This window comes from Poecile atricapillus, chromosome Z (assembly GCF_030490865.1).
Source record: "Poecile atricapillus isolate bPoeAtr1 chromosome Z, bPoeAtr1.hap1, whole genome shotgun sequence".
Taxonomy (NCBI): Eukaryota; Metazoa; Chordata; class Aves; order Passeriformes; family Paridae; genus Poecile; species Poecile atricapillus.
In genome coordinates this window covers 21,087,180-21,109,813 of record NC_081289.1, presented here as the reverse complement: position 1 = coordinate 21,109,813, position 22,634 = coordinate 21,087,180, and the positions used below count along the sequence as shown (strand labels likewise).

General features: G+C 40.2%; 1 protein-coding gene across 3 annotated transcripts in view; it reads right to left on the bottom strand.

The window, feature by feature from the left end:
* Positions 1–22,634, bottom strand: part of LOC131573672 (thromboxane-A synthase-like) — a 236,823-nt gene that overhangs the window by 97,148 nt on the left and 117,041 nt on the right. For all 3 annotated transcript variants that reach the window (XM_058827853.1, XM_058827854.1, XM_058827855.1), the window contains exon 6: positions 2,035–2,151. In XM_058827853.1, the coding sequence (XP_058683836.1) occupies positions 2,035–2,151 (117 nt within the window). The remainder of the gene's footprint in view (positions 1–2,034; positions 2,152–22,634) is intronic.

Here is a 22,634-nt window from a genome sequence, read left to right as displayed (position 1 = left end):
TAATGCTAGATACTCTGTAGTATGGCCAATACTAGAACATGGTATTTTTGTTTCCATGCTGCTGTAGAGGTTCTGAGTACCAAATATGGGAGAGTTAAAAAGTGAGATCATAATTAATGAGCATTCATTTCCTTTGAGAAGTGTTGGTATGGCTTCTAAATTAAGCAACAGCAGGAAAAGCACATGGGCAAGGACTTAAGTTGCATTAACTTCAAATCCCAGGATTGTTAACATATTTGGGTAGAAATGAAATGCAAGGCTGAGGAGCACATCCGTTCAACAGCAGCTCCTAATCTCACACAGGCTTACTGCAAGTGTCTGTCTGTGTAGGGATGGACGGACTTCTGGTGAAGGCGTGGGAGAGGAAAGCAAAGTTGAACCTTTCAGAGAGACCTGCCCCATTCCTCTTTCTCCCACTTACTTTTGAATGGGAGGAGAAAGTGACAATTTCCAGGCCACCCAAAGCCCATGCACAGTCACACACCTTCCCACAGAGCTTGGAAGAGGCAGCATGGGCAAAGCTGATTATCAGGCTAAAAATAAAGATCTCAATCTTTGCATGCAAGACAGCTACCAGGCACTGGCCAGCTCTCCATTTTACCTCCTACCATTCTTCCTGCAGTCCAGCTCCACCAGCAAGCCGTGCAAAGGGAGCACCATGACTTCTCCTCCCAGCCCGGTTTGATCGGCCAGACCCTGCAGTTGTGCATGCCCAGCTCCAAAGCAGGATCCCTGAGGCTCCACTCTCTTGCCCTCACTGTGTTCCTCAGCCAAGCCTGCCCGGCTGGTGCCGGCAGAGGTTGCTCTCCACAAATTGAGGGGAGTGCAGAGTTATCTTTTGTTAGTCCACAAGCAAAGAGACGATGACCTGCGGTAAGGCAGATTAATTTCCGCTAGGAAAATGCAAAACTCTCCTCTCCCCACCATGCCATGTGCAACTAATCGCTTGCATATTTAAACACCCTTGCCTTGCTGAAATTTCGTGATGGAGTCGGTGACAGAGCAAATGTCAGGGCGCATAACCAATGGCATTGTCAGTCGTGATTAATCAGCATCTCCGGCAGGCTCGCAGCCAATTAGAATTTACCATAATAAGGAGGTGACAGCCGGCGTTGCTAAGCGACCGCTGTCTATAGAGCTGGGAGAGCCAGACACATTTAGATGTTACTGTGGATTTCGACAGCGGCATGTCAAAACAACACAAGCGTCTGCCCAGTGGAAAATTTTACAACCCAGGACTGGGCACTGGAGTGAGGCATGATTCCCTTTCAGAATAAAACATAAAAAGAAGAGGTGATTTTTCTATGTTGGGGTGGTTTTTTGTAGTTTTCTTTGAAAGAAGGTTTTAACCAGTCAATCATTTATATACATTTAATTAAGAGATATCGTATCACTGGAACAGGACTTTGTTACTGGGTAATGGGTTCCCATGGCTGAGCAAATGCTGATACATTCATAGGAAATTAGCAGCAGGTCAGCGCAGAGACATTTATTTTCAGTCAGAGGTATTTATCTGGCAACGACATTCTGTTCCAGTGACTTATTTTATTATATGAAAGGATTAAAGAATAAGAGGAGGAGGGAAGGAGAAGTAGATGGAGAAGTGAAAATAGACTGACAGTAGTTCCTGTGTTAACATGAGAGCTGCTGACTCTGCACATCAAGAAAAGCTATGTTCCAACTGGGAGCAATAACTCTTCCTGGACTTAAGCTTACTCCTAACAGGGCAGGGGAGAAAAAGGGATAAGGGTCATTCTTGAGTATGCTACACTTTCATGAACAAACTGATTTAAACAGAGGAAGACAGAGAATCAAATCCTCAGATAAGCTATTTGGATTTTCACGAGTCTGTGATCTGAACGATGCCTTATGGAAGCTCTGCTGCATGTGCTCTTCAGGTCTAGATACAATGGCACAAAGTATCAGGTTTTACCTATCCTTAATATGGATATCTTTAACATGGATCCATAAAGCAGATGCCTGCACAAGTCTTCAAACTTATGAAAGCAGCAATATTACCTTATAACACCTTACCTCTTTCAGTTTGGTATCACTGAAGGCTGGGGTCAGGAGGCTCCGCACATACTTCCATCTGTCATCACGAAGACAAAGGATGCTATCAAGCATTGGCTTGGATATCAAGTTCGGTTTCTAAGTTGAAAGAAAACATAATTCAATTTTAACACAAATGCAACCATAGCTGCTCAAGGCTTTGGAACTTGGGAAGATTGCTCAGGAATGGCACTGCACTGCTGTCCCACCAAGAGAGGTTCCAATCAGTCCCAAACACCAAGCTAAACATGGATGAGGTTGGAGAAAATTTCTCTTTTGCTGCACTCATTTTCTCTTGGGCTTGTGAAAGTCCTGGACCAGCCCTGCAACTCCTTTCTCAGACTGCTCTGGTTCTGATGTTCCTGGTGTTCCCCTGAGATTGCCTTCACTGAACCCTGGCTTCTTCCTTGTCATTCTAAGGTGACTAGCAAGAGGACTTGTCAACACTCCCTCTCCATGTGACATGAGAGTGCCAACGCACCGCATGCCGGTGTTGGTGGGGGACACAATTTCTGGTGACAGCTGGTATGTCAGACTGTTACATGCATTTTGAAAGTCTTCAGAAAATATGTTGATTAGAAAGCAAGTCCCTGTCCTTACTCTGTTTATAAGCAACACTCTCACTAAGAAGTTGTGGCCTGTGACTCTTCCAGCTGCAGCAGTTGGTCAAATATAGTAGCTTAAAGCACTGCCCCATGAAGTTCTGTACCAAAATGACTGCTGTGAATTTACTAAATCTCCCCCACCATCTAAGATATTCTTGTCCAGAGAACAGTGATATTCACCAAAGAGTAAAAGGATATAAAAGAAAAAAGAGTAAGCATATCAGAAAACAACATGCTTCTCCCTGGAAGAAGAATCAGATGTCCAGCCCCACTGCAAAAAATACCACATCTTATATTATGTCAGAAGATGTTTCTTAATTGTTCCTGAAGATCTCCAATAACAGAGACTCAATAACCTCGCCACTCAAACTCTTCCAGTGCTGTACTACTTTTACCATGGTAGCACCATCTCTCTCTCTTGCTGGAACTTTAGTCTTTGTGCTGTCACAGGCATAGAAACTGGGTTATTCTCTCCATCTTCGCAGCAACCCATACATACAAAAGGCTGTAACAAACACTAAGCATATTGCAGCCATCTACCCCACATTCTCAATACCTACTAATCAGTTATGTTTTCTAGGACTGTTTGTTCAGTGTTGGCACTGTTCCTCTGCACAGTCTTGCTCATTTACTTTTTCAAGGTACAGTCCTTGTGAACCAACATGGTACTCTGGTCAAGGAAGGATTTTCTTTTTCCCCCAGACATTCTGCGAGCTATATTCCTCTCTATTCACCCTGGAATATTAAACACCACAGCATAAGTGGTTATATATACATGCTCATGAACTGGTTTGTGGTTCCTTGCAACTTTCAAACTTCCTTGTGAACAATCACTCCCTAGGAAGTTATTCCCCAGCCTTTATCATTAAAGCTGGTTACTCCCCAGAGTCACATGTGGAACATGTCTCTTTGAACTATGACCATTCCCTTTATGATTTGTTCAACTGAATAAAACCACCTTGAATTTCAGCCCTTTCTTTCATAGCATCTTTCATCCTTACCAGCTTTCTACATAAATTGTTAGCAAACTCAGTGCCATCCTCTAAGTCATTAACAAAAGTACAGAATAATTCTTGCAAAGAAGGCACCCTGTGCTCCTCCCTTCCCTTCCAACAGTGTACTGTTCCAGAATACATTTCAGGCATTGTACAGCAATGTCCTCCAGAAAAACCACCCTAAGACTGGTGGGTGTGGGCAGGAGGTGTACACTTCTCTAGTTACCAGGAGGTACAGAGACATTCCTTTGTGCATGTGAGATCTGGATACTGCAGCAGCAGTACAGTGCCCCATGTAATCAGTAGCAACAATATCCATTTTACTGGGAGAGACCCAAACAAAACAATGATGCTTTGGCCATCCCAATGCCATCTGATGATCCCTTTTATCCTCTGACCTTTCCTTTCAGCCTTTCTTTCATTACCACAGTACATGAAAAATGAATTCTTACAACCTGTTACACACCTGAATACTTTAATATACTTTTGTGCCTCACTACTTCTGATTTTATTGCCACTACATGCTATCTTTTATCCTTTTTCTTGGAAATCTGACCTACTTTCCACTCTGTCAAAAAACAACTTTTCTTCAGGAGCCATGAAGAACTGGCAATTTAGCTACGCTGGTCTTCCACTACATTTCCTTAGCTTGCCTCCTTATTGGAAGAGTTTGCACTTAATATCGTTTCTTTAAGGAGCTGCCAGCTCTCCTTAACACCTTTTTCCTTTACACTTGCCAAATTCTTACTACACTGCATAAGCTTGTAAAATGCAGAAGCCTATTTTATATTGCAAACAGGCTAATGGGATAGTTTTACATTCTCAGCAACACCATCCAGAGTAGTAAACTAATGTCACTGGGATGACACTACAGACCAGTTTTGAGCAAAGATGAGCAGCTTTCAAGTAGAAAAGCACATATTAAGCTGAAGGAAGAGATTGACTTGGGTACTGTCATCAGACAACTACTGTAAAACAAAATAAGGGCACTTGTTAAATATATGTATAGACTATTCTATTTTGTACAATAACAAAGAAAACCTTGGACAGGCTGTGAGAGTGGAAACATCTTGGACTGTTTTCTCTGAATAGCCTCTTTAAACAAATAGTCTGTGTTCTAACTTTTCAGTAGGTATCTTTCCTGAAGATCACAAGTGCAGCTAGAAAGACCATCACTCAGTGGAGCACTCCTTCATTTGTTACAGATATGCAAAGGCAGAGTAAAATCAGGAGAAAGAGCCTCTAGACAATTGGAAATGAGCGTCATCCTTTCAGAAAGTACCGTATGTTACCTCTCTGCTTCCCAGGTCTTCTGTGCTGCTAGGGCAGCCATTTACACTAAGTCTTGACTCAGCTGGTCACAAAATGAGTATTTCTTACATCTTCAGTCTTCATTTCAAACACTGAGACTCTGACTGCAGCGCTCCTGAACACTCAACAACAGGGAATGTGCCTTGATCCTGTGAAATGCATTAGTCCAAGATATCAGCTGATTGAGTGCAGCCCCCAAATCAGCAAACACTCTCAGACCCATGTTTCAACCACCAGCCTTCACTTCTGCTTTATAAAGCGGAGATATCCCGTCACCTCCTCAGAAATGCTAATGATACATTAACATTTCTGAGGCACTCAGAAACGACAGTGAAAGAGTAGAACAACAATTCCCACAAGGAAATTACCAATTTTGTCTTCCAAGCAAGGTTTAAATAGCATACAGAAAAAAAAAAAAAAAACAACAACAAAAAAAAAAACCCTGAAAAAATTACAGGGCAACACTTGGAAAAAAATTTTGCATCCAGTCCTAAACTGAAGGCTGCCCAAACTGTGCACTCTATGAGACAAATCTCCTTTGCAAGGCAAAGCTCCACTTATATAACAACAGATGTGATATAAATCTCACTGCATTTGTCTTGAAAACCAATTCCATTCCTAAAACCAAACATTCACCCTAAAAAGTGCTCCTAATTGCATAAAGACTGTATACAGCACATTCACAGAGGGACCCAGTTACTGAACAAAAAGCCTGTTAACTATAATATTATAACTACAACACTAACTATAGCATTGCCTTTTTAGCACTCTACTTTATGATAGTAATGCTCCCTTAACATTTTTTTGATGTGTACAGTATTATATACATATAAATGCTGAAAGAAAAGAAAAACAACTTTGGCCATAAATTATTTTACTCTGTATCTTTAAAACTGGGCATGCAAAAATATGTTTGTGTTTATTGGAATACCATCAGCATGACTGACAGTGTATAGTGGATTTCATTTATCAGGTTTTCCTTATTGTTTCTGCAAACACTTTCCTCCTAATTGCATAACCTGTGTTACTGGTTCATATAACAGGAATGAAAATGGATTTGGCATGAGAATGAGCCTGAAGTATCTCAGTGAAAGATGAAGTGCCACCCCTTTCCAAATGGACAAAGTATCTAAGATGCATCTAAAAATGCTTGAGCTTATAAAAATCATAAAAAAAATTACCATATGAGGCAGCTGTAATATTTTCAGGGGTGGGATTTCGGTTTTGGGGCAGCAAAGGAGGTTGCTTTTAAGTCAAATGCAATCAGAATCATGTTCCATCTAGCATTATCTAAACACCGAACAACTGCTCAGCGCTTTTTTCTCCTGTGTAATCAACCATTTCTGGTACAGCAACACTCCATGAGAACTACTGGCAGCATGGTAATCTCTCGCAGTGTACCTGCAAGTGCAGCTGAGTTCCCACAATCACAGGCATGCCATCAACCACAGCAAGGAAAATTGGAGGGATTTGCTTGCAAACAAAGCCTTTAAAACATCACTGCTTTTAAAAGAGAAAGCAAAACAATATTTGCAGATGAGTGGCATCTCCGCAACTGATGCAAGAATTCCCTCCCCAATAAGGTGTTCCTCAGGATGACCCTTCAGAGCCAGTCATTGGCTTGCTTGTCATGAGTCAATTTGGTTTCCTCCGTGTTACTAAATAATTCAGGCAAGTGAATCTGGCTCTGAGGCCAAGTGGAACAGAACACTCCCTGTCCCCAAAGTTAAATCCCTTTCCCAAAACCAAAAGAGATATCCAAACTGTTTCTGGTCATGGTACATGTTCTTCTTCTGAACTGTGATCAGACCATGCCTGGGAGACAACTAATCAATACACAACAAAACTGTGCTAAGAAGCATGTCAAAATGGACTTCTGTAGGACCTATTCATGCAGTAACACAGAGTCCCTGTTTTATCTTGGAGTAAAAACTGCAGCCTTCTGTATTTCATACAATATTTGTCCCTTTCCCAAGTTTGTCAAAGGCTAGCAACTTTGTAGCAGGCTAGATAGAGCCTCTGGCAGCCAGCAATGACTGCCCAGAGCAGAAAGAGAGATAACCATGATGCTCCTTTAGATACATCTTCTTATTTTTTTGATAGAAAAATGAGGGATAAAGGTTTGCCAGCAGAAGACAGTTAATGCAGCCATGCACTCTTTAAGTACCATGAAAGATGAATTTTCAAAGAACCTAAAGGGTACCTTTAAAGACCTTTAAAAACCACTCACCTCCACAGAACCAGCTGCTACTCTTCTCCATGTTCTTTGACAACACAGTGAGAAACAAAACTGTATATAAAACAAAATCTCAGACACTTTGTTATCTTAAACTTAGACTTAATCATAGCCCACTCCTAATAAAACCAATCAAAAACAATTTACTTCTACATGAGTCAAACATCAGCACTCAGTCTGCTCAGATTCAAACAAGGAACGAAGCTCTAGAGCACCCAAAATCCCAAATCCAAACAATAACTCCAACACTAATTCAGGCATTAGTTATCCCTAGTAAATACCATTTGCCTTCATGTAAGCTTTCTTCTAGTCCTGCAGCCGTGGTGGGATCCAGCCCATGCCCATGCTCCTCTGAACTTTAGCCCCGATCTCAACCCTACAACCCACACTAATGAGAGCCATTTTCTCCTCTCTTCTTCAGCCTTTCTTCAGTACCCCTGCAGACTCCAGTATCCAGAGTTAAGTCTAACTCCGAGTTCCTCCCCTTTTCCCTTTTTAGGGAAATTTTTAGGGTACATTCCCAGTGCGAGGGGTCAGCTTTCTTCTAGTCTTCATGAATGCCATGCAGTTATCTGTATTAGCTCTAGTGGGGGATGGCCTTCTCCTCAAGGGAAGTTCCAGCAGCAATGAGCAGACAGCAGTGCTTGCGCATCACCAGGTTAACTTGTTCATCTTATTTTCAAAAAAGGTTGATGTTCTTCTCTTGATAAAAATGTCTTTGTGATTAGGCATTACCATCCTGTTTAAGAAATTGCGTTCTTAAACTGAATCTAATGAAATGAAAGTTAATAAAAAATGAGACAGAAAGTTTTTAGCTTGAAGACAAGACACCATCCCCATACCTCACACAGGAATTATTAATAAAATCTCTTCTTAAGATTATTCATTCAACTCCCCTTGACTGACAGGCCACCACCACCAGTTCAGCCAGCAGATGGAACCAGTAAACCCATGAACTGCCCATATGGTATTTCATCCAGTCAGTGGCAGTGGCATGACACCTAACAGATCAACACAACACTTACTCTTAAAAAAAGCAACAGAAAAAAAATCCCTGAGATATCTCCAGGAATACATCTTACCAAGATTGCAGTAAGTGGATCATGAAATCAGGAAGGCATGAGATGCCTCCATATATTAGTTATTAAAATTCTCCATTGGTAAACTGATGCAGTATATTCCTTCCAACTTCCTTGGTGTTTTAAGTCATGCTCAGCTCTCCCTGTATTCATGATATTCAATGACATATTGTGTAGTGGCTTTTGACTGAGCCAGGAAAGCACTGCATTGCATGTTTTTAAAACCCAAAATAGAGCTCATTTATGTCATAGTCCCTGTAGTTCATTGCTGTTTCCATCTGGAAGGCCCTTGCATACACAGATGTTATAGCCACATCTCTTCAAAGCATGTAAAATTCTTCTCTTCACAAATCATCATCTCATAATGGAGCAAGACCAACTCCTCACCCAAGACCAAGGTCTTTGCAGAGGGCAAAGGGCTGGCATTGCCCACTGAGGGGTGTGTCCCAGTCTGGGGGGCCACTGGGCCTCTCTCACCCCTCTTCTGTGACTCTGAGAGGCCTCCCACCCATATAACATCTGAGGCAATCACTACACGCAGGAGTTATCTCTCCCTAAGCAGGCTCCCTCTTCATTTGCCTTTCCAAAACTCCACTTCCAAATCCTCAGGTGCCACACATCCCACACTGCTACTCCCAGGTAGCTGAAATCCGTCTTTCTCTGCCCTTTAAAACTATGGGCACAGACACTACTTCACAAACGCGTTACTCAAAACCCTTCCAGATCACCAACCCTGCAAATAGTCTATTACACTTGTGTCCCCTCTTCTTTGTTAGTCTAAAAAAAATTTGATTTTAGTATGTAGGATTCAGAAGGTGATCTTACGGCTCCAGAGGAGGAAAAAAATCACCAAACTAACTCCAAAAAGCTCATGCTGCTTTGCAGTTTCATAAAAGTGTCCAGTAAAAGTTTTCAGTTTAATTTGAAATCAACATGCTTGCAGAGAAGAGGAGAAAATTTCCATGGATTATCTATTTCATTAAGCTTTTAGGTTCTCCTTGGTCATTAAGATTCTTCAAAAGTGTGTGACAAGGTAGAATTGGTTTCAGTGATTACAGCAATTGTACTACTCTATAGATCAGACTATACAAAAAGACATCTCCAAGCAGGTTCTTTTGTTATCAAGTCAGGATCTTCAGCAACTGACTAATAACTACTATTCCTAATTACTCATTGGAAAAATGGCACAGCCAACCCCAGCTTACAAGCAAATACTGGCTTTTTTTCCCCTCTGTGGCAAGCAGCCTGGAAACATCTGTTCTTGTCTCTGCAAACATTCTTTTAAGTCATGGTTTTGTCAATAGAAACCAAAGCTATTCATTGCAATGAGGTAAATATAACCATCCATAAATGCTAAAATAAACACATATGGCCTCCTGCAGTCAGACCCAAACTGATGCAAGTCACACATTCCATTTGTTGGTGTAAGCAACACCAAAATTAAGTCCATGCATTCATGAGTTTGCATATTTGGAATCAAAACAATCAAACCAAAGAAAAATGTACTTGCTCTTAATTAATAACGAATTTTGGTATTATAAACAAATTCAGGTTGTACTACAGAACTCATACACTATAGACAGTTTCTTCTGAGAAGCAGTTTTTAAACACATTTAAATCCACTCTCCAGATGACATAACTGGACTTTTTAATACTGGATAAAGTTACAAGACTATTAAAAGCCTCTCTGTTTATACACACTTCTCCTCGAGGAAAGGTAGAGGACCAGAATGTTTGTTTTACAGATTATAACAAGTATTTGGAAAAAAGCAGTCCCCAATAACTTTTGGTACACATATACCACTGTGCTTTCAGTCATTGGCATATGTAGAAATGACAGGCAATGTCCATAAGAACTTGGCTAGATCTTTTGTTTACACAGGACCATTGTACTCCATGCTCTCCTCATCCAGGGACATACCTGCAGCAACCTTAAAGCTTGGTATTGGGGAATACCAAGAGAGTTTATAAGTACTACTCACCATCCTACTGCCTGTCCTCTTGGCTGCTGACCCAAATGCCTGGAGTATGCAACTAGATACCTCAGAAAAAGTTCACCAAAATGAGCACAGAGTTATCCAAGCTGCCATGACAGCAATGTAGGAAGAGTGCTATGCTTTCTTAAGGTCTCACAGAAGAAGGGTCACTACAGCCGTGATCAGGGATTACTCCCTTTCTTACAACTGCAAAGTGAAGGAAGTCATGGTAGTAAACCGCCTTCAAAAGATCACTGACAGAACAAAATTCACAGTGGGGGAAAAAAGTTGTAACTCCTTCCTGTGGATAAGTATAGGAAGAAAAATAAGGAAATAGGAATAATGAAAGAAAGAAAGAATTATTACAGCAGGAGTACAGGTTAGGGGGAGGGAGGGATAGTTTGAGGCCTATTAGGCTGCAGATCACTGACTTCTCTTTCACTAATGCCATGGACTACATATTATTTGGCGTTGATTCAACAAATAAGGTTGCAAGGGCATCTTCTCAAATAATCACCTGTAAGTTTCTAGGCAGGGTACCTCACAGAGAGATGAGAGGAGTGCATTGGAATGATTTCCAGCAGGTAGATATGTGAAAGCCTTTCTCTTGCACTGTGAGCAGCTCCCCTTGTCATGGGGGACTGCACTGAAGCAGCCTGGCTCCACCACTTTGTGATTCAAAGAACTATGTTTATTGCTGCTACATTTTCTGCAGTGCCTGAGCCGCCAGCCAGTTTCAAAGGCAAGTGTGAGGGCCATCTCTTCTCAAAACATCATATTCATAGATATCCTATCTTGGACAAGATTCAAAACTGCTAAGCTTCCATTTGGTGATTTCAGCTGCTGAAATCAGCAGCTCCAAGGGATTCAAGACACTTCAGAATATTAGCTATGGCTAAGCAACGGTTTTAAATCTGTATTGTCAAATTAAGATCCTCAAATAGGGGTTAAATGCTTAGGACCTTCTGTTCACTAGGAGAGGTAAGCGAGGCAGGTGAAGGGGAGGCTTTCCAGTGGCTTAGCTTAAAAATATCACTTGCATGCAACATTTTTATTTGGAGAAAAGTACATATAAGAAATGTCAATTCTTCATGCACTTCATATTTTAGGGATTTTAGTTTTATCTTTTCCACTCAGGTGTTGCAATACAAAAATAAAATTATATACAGGCCTTCCTAGCTTAACATCTCAAAGAGAAACACTGAAAATAAACAAGTGGCTAAGGCAAACTATGACCAAAAGGTGAAACACATTGTAAAGGGTTTCTATCAGTCTTCCAAGTTCCCACGTAGCACCTAAAACTTGTTCCCTAATACCCCATTTCCCATGTGACAACATCCTGACACACAAAATATACTTCAAACTGACATTTATCTAATTTGAAACAGGAGATTTGGGATTAATACAATAAACCAGTGATCTCCAATATGTGCAGAACAACCCAAGGAAAAAGTACTTCACCTTTTCCCCCCAATGCCAAGAAGAAAATTTCAAAACAATGTCTAGCAAAGCCAATAAAAGTTTTCTTGTGAAGCCTCCTAATGGTTTAAGAAACAAAAAATGGGTTCAAGATGATATAGAAATCAAACTACTGGAAGAAAAGGGCTATTAAAAATTAAAAACACAAATACAGCTTTCAGCTCAGGAAGTAGACCATGGCTAGTCAGATGTTAGGGGCATATTCTACAGGAAATACTGCTCTTCACTTTCTCTGCTCTTCTGCTCTTTCTCTAAGCATATGCTGCTAGTCCAGGTCAGAACACTCCCTGGTTAAATGCTTTACTTTTTTTGTTACTTTTCCTTTGAAAAGTCATTCAGAAAGAAAACTCCAGGTCAGCCATAAAGGCAGAATGACAAGCTGTCAACAAATCATATTTACAGTATCTGCTTAGCTGAAGAATTTGAATTCCCTGCCTGCTACTTCACAATACTTTCTAATTACATTAAGTGGATATTTACACATCAGGGAAAAAAATTCCAAGCTTCATATATTAAGATTTCCACATCTATCTGTCAAAACATTAATGCATTTCCCTGATAGCAGTAGCTGCTTTCATTGCTCATTTATTTGTCCCTCAAGAAGAGCTAAGCTATAAAACTTTCTCAGGAGTTGCACAGCATACTTTCAGCATTTTATCTTCCAAGATGTCATACTTGTGTTTATTGCCTAGTTTCAATCAAATAAAACCAAAAAAGAATCCTAATTTATGAGAGCATGTTTTGACAAGCTTATATGAAATAATGTTTGTTCATTTGCCTCTTACATATTAATTTGAGCATATCTAGAATTAAATGTTTGTCATAAGATAATTTCAACAATAATAAAGTCCTATTGCACACAGATAACATTACAGGACTTATCATTGGATAAGTCCCTGGAGCTCACAATTTCTATAAAACAGCCTTACTTCACAAACCACCTGTAAGCAGACTGTTGCTCCCATCACTCTTACTGATTTCTTCAAGGAAAGAAGTTGAAACACTCCTCTGAGTATCAGCAAGTACCTCATCCAAATAAGTGAACAGTATCAGCTACTTTTACATTCTAAAACATTTGGACTTGTAATAGGAAGCAGTGTGGATTATGAAACAAAGCATGTCATCATATCTTGTTATCTTAAGAGTTCTAGGATAAATGAAAAGTTTAAAACAACGAAAACCCCACAAAATGAAGTCCACACCACAGAGCTCACAGATCCCTTTCCAGCCAAACAGGCCAATGCAGTATTTTAGTGGGCCTATTTCACAACTCTTGCTTCAGTTTTAGTGCATTTGCCATGACATGAAACCAGAGGGATAGATCAGAGCCCAAATTCTCCCCACTCATGGTGCCCAAGAAGGCAGCACCAGCATTTCAGGCACACACAAGCTGGAAGCTCAGCAAATGCACAGGAGGACACAGCGAGATTTGGGATTCGGTGTCTCTTTTATCAAGTGTCTGGGGAAGGAGTGTGTGTGCCAGCCATGAGAATGAGACACCTGCAGCCTTCCACTGAGGACTGACCCCCCAACAGCCAGGCACACACAGAACGGCAGCGAGCAACCTGACTGGAGGCTGCCTTAGTTCTGCCTGCTGGGATTTCCTACCTGAAAAAGGAAAGAGGCTTCACTCTCTGGAAGGACCAGACACCACTGAAATTGCCAGGCTGTACCCATACTCAGCACACACATCACACTTGACTGCATGCACCCAGCGTGTTATTTTTACTGGCAAGCTATTAGAATCTGCACTTCCAAGTCCAGCTTTATTGGTAGCTCCCAACCATCAGTGTTGGCCAGCACAACACACACTTCCACATCACAAGAACTCGTTTTGCATCTGTACAGCTGTTTCTCTCACACTTGAGGTTCATGCTGAACACTCCCAGCATCCAGCAGCCTGAAAAATAAAAAGGATTTTGAAACTGAAAAAAATAACCTTCTGTGACATGTAAAACCCTGCTGATTTTTTTACTTAGAATAAATCTCAACCCTAGAACAAAACTGTTTTTATAACCAAACGTGACTGTCACTGCCAATATAAGATAAGTGTTACCACAAAGGGAAGAGCTGAAAAAAGTGAAAAAATGAGAGCTGCCCCACTTGACCACAAATAGGACAAAACAAGGGAGCTTCCTCCAGCAGCCAGGGCATTTAAAGAACATGTAATGTGACATGGTGAAACACCAGGTAGTGAAGGTACATTCCTTTTAAACATTCAAATCAAACATTAAACAAAAATAAAACCAGAGCTGGTTAGAGAAACTTAAATAATGCCATGAGGTTTGCAAGAAACTGTCAATACTGCAAAATCAATTTCTTTCTCTAGGCTTTCTGGAGGAAAAGAAGAAGAAAAGTTCCAAGAAACTACCTTTTTATAGATGGTTTTGGAACAAAATAACTTTACCTTGTAAATTAAAACTACTTTTTCTTTACATTAAAAGCTGTAACTGAAACAAATTATTTCAATCAACACTGTATTTTTACTTTGGCTTTCAACTTTTCAGATTCAGATATGACATGAAAATTCTGTCTTCCACACATTTCCTAATCAAATCTCAGAAATCACTAGGGCAAAGGTTTGTTGGTTTTTTTAATTCTTGCTGTTGACAATATAGTATGCCATCAATTCCTACTGCAGTCAATTACAATTATATTAGGAGGATACTAGAGAGCAAAATTAAGCATTAAGAGGTTTGAAAATCTTAGGCTTAGTGCAGTCTCTGTATCCTAAAGCATATGCAGAAATGGGTCCAAATGGATCCAATCCTTTAGTTATGATATCATATACCATTTTTCCCCCCACAGCGTCTCGATTTGATTTCTCAAATTTACGATTTCTAGAGGAAATAACATCCCGAAAAGTTTTAACATTGCAGATAAAAAAACCCCAAAACCTTTCATGTAGAATGAATCAGTCACAAGCACAGGACTCTCCTCATTCAGACATAAAGCTCACATGATGACTTGTAGAAACTCTTAGTCATTTGTAGAGTTCTGTCAGCAGAGAGCGATAGTAGTAAGTCAGCCTCCTTTAATAATTTTTTGTTGAGTCTGTGTTCGCCGAGATTCTTCAGGGGCTTATAAACTTAAGCAGTTTGGTCAGATTTTCAAAGTGGTTTTTATATCCAGCCCTTAACACTAGAGGGAACAAAGCCAAAGCCAAAGAAATAGACTCTGGGTTTATTTTCCTCACAATCAATAAATAACCCTAACTTTTCCCTAGGCATCGTCTCCAAAATAGCAAGACCATTTTGACTGAAAAATTCTAAATGGAAAATACTAATTGAAGCAGTTAAACTATGATAATCTTCTGAAAGGAAAACATTGTAATGGGAGACATTGGGCAACTTTAATTATAGATCTCACCATTGCCTCTGCGACAGTACAGCTTCTTTGGTACTGATGAAATACCAACATAGGCCTGATGACATTTAAACTTGACTGAAGGTCAATGACTGGTTAAACTGGAATGCTTCTGAGCCACTGTTAAATTATTCAGAATTATTTTAGGAAAGCTGCATAAAAAGTGCAAGAGTGCAGTTTTAGCTTCATCTAAATGCACACACTGATAATGGAAAAGGAAATGGGGAAACTGTCAGTTGCAATTGCCTTGAAAAGGGAGAAAAATAATATCTTGTGTACCTTCAACTTACAATTAATATAGCAGAAGACTTCAAGATAGCTCTTGTTTTTACTACTTATTTCCCCAAACACTTTACTCCAAGAGCAAGCATAAAAGGAAAAGAAGAGGAATGAAAATTATTTCAGTAAAGAATGTAATTATTTTTGTTTCTGTTGCTTAACACTAGCAAGAGGAGGTTGTCAGGAGTAAATAATTAACAATAATTGACAAGGCCTTACTTTTGCTGCAGGCCAGCTGTTTCCTGATCTCTGTATATATGTTGCTGAATATGTGTCTGTAAGGCTAAATGGAGTCTCCTCAAGCCACCACTGAGCCTTCAGAAACAGATGAATGAACATGAAAATGTGCAGTGGCCAGGTGTGCTCAAAGTACAGAGCACTCATACGCTGGAGAGCTGCAAGTGAGACATGCAGTGTAAAAACCTGAGTTTTACACCCCTCATCCTCTTCCCTTTCCCTTCCAAGCATGGTGAATTAAATGCTGACAATACATCAGCAGCACTGGCAAGTATCCTGCAACTTTCCTTGTCACGGTCAGAAGCTGTGCGTTCACAGCGCGGCGCTTCCGTGGCAGCCCCACAACACATGGCAGCGCCTTCCCAAGGCTCTGATCCCCCAACTATTTGTTATCAATTATTCACAACAAATGGTGCCAAGATATGTGGTTACTATATAAAGAAGAATTCTCGCTAGAGAGTAAAATAACACTGCCGACTCATTCTTCACTTGTGATCCTCTGGATTTGTAGCTGTAACACGCAGTCAGTGGTGAGGAGTGCACAGTCTCTGAACATCCTTTCCCCTGGAGGCTTCATTCTTGCAGAATGAAACTTACATAGTGTAGGTCACAAGCGAAAAAGAACAAGGTGGCAAAAAATTTCACTTAGCACAGATCTACCAGAGTTAATTGCTAGGTAGAAGAGACCTTTCCAGGCTGTGGTCAGAGGACCACTGCAAACCAGCTGCATCAATATAAGATGCTACGACCCCATCAGCTGTTCGCCATTCCCTGTCTATTGGAGATAACCAACATTGAAATGGAGCTGGTGGAGAGCCCTTGTGGGCACTCATCTGCTTCAGTGCTAAGTCAGCCTGCATGGTTTTGAAAAAGTCCACACTGTCACATAAACCAAGATGAATTAGCTTCTGAGAACCAGAGGAGGAATGCTCACGTGATCCATGTTGTAGGCCTTGCTGTAGAAATGGTGAGCCCAGTTCAGACATCTTAACAAAAGATTGTTAGCATTGCGCTAATAACATTATCATTAGATTAAAAAAAATAAATAAATAAAAAGGACCTTTCATACTTTTAAGTTAAAATATAAACATAAAGGCAGGCAAATGGACTAAGATATCTGAATGAGTGTCTAAAGAGAGACCTATTCCCTCTATTTTGAAGATATATTGAAGATGCTACCTTTAAAATACTTTAAATGAAGAGCAAAATCTTGCAAGGATTAGTATAATAATGCCCACATGTATCACATCAACTCTCACTGAAGAGGAACGGACTTGTGCTCACACAAGAGCCCCCAGATAGAATTATCACAGTCAAAACAAAAAGCTTATCCATGAGAAAAAGACAAACAAACCCAAGCCAAACCCCCTACCTGCTAACATAAGAGTTAATAGAAAAGATTGAAAATGGGATGTGATGGGGTGGGAACAGATTTTTAGCCAATTGAGTGAATGGGAGAAATGATGCTCAGATGCAGTATCTGTCACTGGAAGTCACCACAGCACTGCCCCTGGAGGGTGAGCACATAAGCCAGAAGGAAGATTACTGTCACTGTCTGTCCTGCTGTTCTCTTTTGAATTCTGCTGCTGGCCACCTTTGAAAGAGGACACTCAACCAGTCTAAACAGATCTTGGGCATGATACATGACAACCATTCAAATATTACATATTGCCATATCACATCTACCCCAGTGCCAAGCTACCAGAATCCCAGGTACGTGCATGTAAATCACTTCTCTGTGCTGTGAAATGTCACTTCCATAGACTTAAGAGGGTTTCTGTATCATCAGATGCTTCAAAACAACTTTTTGTACATGAGCAGCTGAGTTACCTCCAAATGTGGTTAAAGACATGAAAACAAAGCAAAGTACCAGGTCTGAACTCTGACTGCTGAAGCATGTAAAAAGGCCAACTCGGATGCTGTGATCTGAGCCTATGTCAATTGTGGAACAAGTGACAAACTAATTACTCTTCTAAACAAAAGCAGACTGGGAAAGGCAAGAATCAAAGGACATGACACTCCACTATATGTCAAAAATAAGCGAAATGAAGAAAATTGTAAACAAAAACACCAGTCTGCTACTGTCAAATAACCATTTCAGAAGTCAGAAATGAGGGACTGTTAGAAACCTGTGCTATTAAGACTGAATAAGTTTCCAAATAAATATTCTCACAGCGTATGTCCAAAGAAGTAGGACAAATTGAATCCCCCTTTAAAAAAAAAACACAAATTAACAGAAATCAAAGGTCAGGACCAGAAAAGACCAGCAAAAACTGCATTTGCACTTCACCTACTCATAACACAGTCAGCTAAGGGCAGGATTTTAGATAAGGAAGCAATAACATATTTAAACAAGAAAAAATATTCATCAGACTTAAGATTTCACATATTTTATCCAACAGTAAAACATGCTCTTTAAATAAGGAACAGAGCCCTAGGAATAGATAGTCCTTTCCTGCCTTTAAGTGTTGTTTCTCTTCAATGTTATTATTCAGTATTAAAAAAAAGTGCTGTAAACCTAGTAAATAAATAGCCAATGTAGGTTTGATGAAAGATTGGCTCAGAAGACTGCTTTTGGCCTGAATAGAAATAGACGCTTTCATCCTGTTTTGACTATACTCATACGTTTACCTAACATAATTGGATGTAGTTAATATTGCAGGAGCCTTCAAGCAGCGCACATTTCCCTCATTAGTGGGTTTAAAGCCTTAATGATATCTCCCGTGCTGCAGAAAAGCCCAATGTAAGCTTCAAAAGTGATTGGCAAGTTTCAACAGGAGAAAAAATTGGGGGAAGGGAAGGCAAAACCTAATAAAACTCTGATCTTGTTCTCTTCAGTTGTTTAGAAAAGGAAATCTTGCAGAATGATAGAATAAAGAAGAAAACAAAGGTGAGGATTAACAAGCCAAAACAGACAATTTCAAAAGCTGACCTTAAAGTAACAGAAAAAAATATGTGAAAGGAACAGGGAGTGACTCTTTGCATACCTGCAACACATTAAGACACACACATACATAGTCCTACACTATCTCCTCAGGGCACAAACAAGTGCATACACACTGCATATTGTCAAATCAGCATCTTCATACACCTGCAGCAAAATCACCTTTTCGTACTTTCATTATGCAGTATTCTCCCCCCCTCACCCCCTTTAAATCTCAATAGTTTGGCAGGGAAGCCTTGCATTTAAGAAACAAAATGTTACAATATACCATTAACTAAGCACATGCAAAGGGTTTGGGGTTTTGTTGTTTGTTTGTTTTGTTGGGTTTTTTATTGACTAATTTTGACCGTTTTCCAGGAACAGAAATTTCACAGGCTGATTTAGCTTCAAAAGAAGCGTAATTATGTACAGCTGTATTCAGTATTTCTTGACTGCTTCGAACAAGCAGTGAAAGGGAGATTTGCACACATTATCAGCCACTATCATTAGTGCTGTAAAGTACGTAATCCATCTGGTGTTGTGGTGTCTACCTAGGAGCAGGTATTGAACCACTGATGGCTGCAGTATAACAGCATTAAGGGAGAGTGTTAAAAATTAACAAAACAACACAGCAACCCAAGTCGTTTCTTGATACTGGATTTTCCTTGCACTTGTGTTCTCCCATGGTTTTGCAAAGCATTTTTATGCGCACAGGCATGGAGAGTGGAGAATTAAAAATGTAAATTTCATCATGTGGTTTTGTAGTCTTCACAGGGGAAGAGGTAGCAGGATACCATGGTGATGGCAGCACTGCAGCCCATTAATAAACCAGAGAAAGGCTCAGGGATAGATTCAAATACTTAGACCCATGCTGAAAAATAACTCATTTCATAATAACTCTTGTGAAAAATAAGAGGACTGTGCATCTCAACATCAGCTGTGGTCTCAACTGCTGACTCGTCATTTCTTCATGGGGGGACAAGGAAAGAGGAAACTTGTTTTTAAGTCTTCCAGCCTCCTTACAATCAACTGCATTGCTTTAATATTACCAAGGTTTATGGCCCACAGCATTTGAAAACAGACAATCCATGCCTGGAAAAGAGAAAAAGTGGAAAGTTTTTATTTTGTATTTCAGCTGTGTGTAACTGATCCATTTCCACCATTACTACCAGCCCTCCACACAGGAGGAATCAGCCAGTTTTATTTGTAATCTGGAAATGTGAAAAATATTAGTTTTCATTTACTCAATTAGAGATTCATATCTCTAAAGAAAACAAATTCATATGACCTACCTGGACAACAATATGTTAGCCAGTGAAAATAGCAGCCTTACTGGAAGTGTGGCTTTCTCCAAACACAGCCTGGCCCCCGCTGCTGGGGAATATGCTGAAGTCTTCCTCCAGCCACAACACAGGAAACCTTCCTCAAATAGCAAACTACCTAAGTCACCACTCAAAGGAAATACATTCTCAATTAGAAGGCATCTTCAAGTCAGTCAACAGGACCATCCTCAAATTAATTGGAGTTAACTACAGTCAGTGTTTAAAGATTGATTGCTTGTAAGCTGTTCTGTGGCACTCCAGCCTACTGTTATTTATATCTTCCTAAACTTTCACAAGTCTTTCTTGAGTACTCAAATGTTTGAGAAGAGACTGTGTTCACCCTCTTTTCCACGAGAGGCAAAGAAAAAACAAAGTCTCCCATTTAAGGGAATATCCCAATTTTGGACATAATAAACATACTGGTGTAAATACACAGTCATGGCCCACTGAATTAAATGAGAAGTAAGAATGTGCATGGACATATGCAAACGCTGACATCTTTTTATGAATTGTGGAATTGTGGTTTGGGAGTGGTACTCCCCAATTCTGTGCCCCCACTGAGATTCCCCAAACCATGCTGCCACACTCCTGCTCTCCTGCTTTCCCCTCTCCCTGCAGTGGGATGGAGAGGGGAACTGGAAGCAGGAAAGATCACAAGTTGAGAGAGAGCAGTTTACTGGAAACAGCAGTGAGATAAGAAAATGAACAGTAACAGCAACAATATCAGTGAGAGGGTACAAGAAAAGAAATGATTCATGTGGAAACATCCTGAAAATAAATAATACTGGATGGCTCCTTCCAGCAGATTTACTTGACCAGAAGGAACCCCTTCTCCCCAGAAGAGAGTCCCTTCCCCCCACCCCTGGCAATGATGTGGCATAGAATAACCTCAGGGTCCTGGCCATCCCCCCTCCCAGGTACTCGAAACACTTAACCCTGTCCTGGCCAGAACAAGGACAAGTGGTCAGCAGAAGCAGGTGCCAGGTGGTCCAAAGGTAAAGACAAATGAGCTCTCCCACTTCACAGGACCCAGGTTTCACTTGGTTTCCTGTTCTGAATTAGAATCACAAATAAAAATTACAAACTTGAGATGATGATCCTCAAATACACTCAAATCTGATAATACTAACTTTTCTACTTTAGCTCTTTTTTAATACTTCAAAATAGAAGTTTACTTAAAAGGGAATAAAAAAGAGCTTTCCATTAAAACTTTTAAATCTGCATTTCTGAAGCTTCTTTTAAGAACAAACAAAAAAACCCTCCCACCACAACCATTTGAATTAACAGATAAACCAAATCCCAACCCATTGCCATCAGTCCTGAAGCACTCACATTCACTAATGATACTCTTCAGCTGGAAATTCCCAAAATACTCTTTTACATTTATTAAGGTGACAAAGCACTTCCTAAATGCTTTGCCCTTGTGAACACAGGAATTGCGTATCAAGGCCAAAAACTGAGCTCAGAGCTCCTAAATCCTGACCTAGAGCCTTAATCACAAAACCAGATCTCTTCTCACTGGGATTCAGAGGATCAGGTGGCTCACAGAACATGGTCTACTACATTAGTGCTTTCTTTAAGGGTAACTGAAGCCAAAGTCTGATTAATTTTACAGTCAATAGCAGTGATCATTTGACAACATTAGTTTTGTGCTATTAGCTTCAGCATATGGGGAATAAGGGACAATTTGCTGTGCATGCATAAAAATACTTATACAGTGTGAAAGAAATGACCCTCACAATATTTATTATTTTAATTTTCAAGTGTCTACTGCAAGCATATGCACCGCTACTTTGAAACATTTAAACAAAACTAAATTTAATTGCTCAGAAAAATTAACCTGCAAGCTCTCAAAGCAAAAAAGGGGAAAGAAACAAGGAAATCCTGAATTAAAAACTATTTTATGAGATATAGAAAGCAACAAAATAGTTACATATATACTGACCAAGCTAGAAAGGTATTCTAGTACGTCTAGAAGACACCCAAGGAGACACACTTGGGAAAGAAAGCCGATATTAGGGTTGTATACCCTCAGTGCTCCTGAACCATCAGGTCAAAACAAGGGTAAGAGTCCTTGCTCAGCTTCCTGGCACTGGAAAATCACTCAGGCATCTGGGCTCACGTGGCTGTACAACAGCACCCACAAATATGCAGTCAAACAAATTAATATTAAACAGGAAAGTGCCATACAGCCAAATTAATTCCCTGCTAACATGATTCTTTTTCTATACCAATGCTGTACCAGACAAGATTTCAAACCAGCTATGATCTAGAAGCTGTATAAAACTGGTAGGCAAAAAAAGAAAATCTTAATAAATTCACTGCTTGGACACCTTTTCACTTATCCTCCTAAGGCACAGAGTGATTTTTGGAAGCACCGAATACTCTCAGCTCAGTGCGACCACGGCTTATTGTACATGTGGCAGGATTGATGCTTGGATTTGTCCTACAAAGTCATGAGGGAGGGAAGAACATCACAGCTCTGTATCACAAAGAACTGGATGTTCAAGGCACAGGCTGCCATCAGGCATGACGGCTTTACTGCATCAGGAACTGAAATGCCACCATGCCATGCACAAAGAGACATATTTTGTGAAGTTTCCATAATAAGATATGGCACAACTGATGTCTACAGTGCTCTAGAGAATGGAATAGAGACTCAACTTCTCCTCAAATCACAAGGAGATCCCAAATCAATACACGTGCATCTGTATGCATCCATAAATATATACAGATATGTATTCAAGCTCACATGCAGACGTAGCAACTAATCA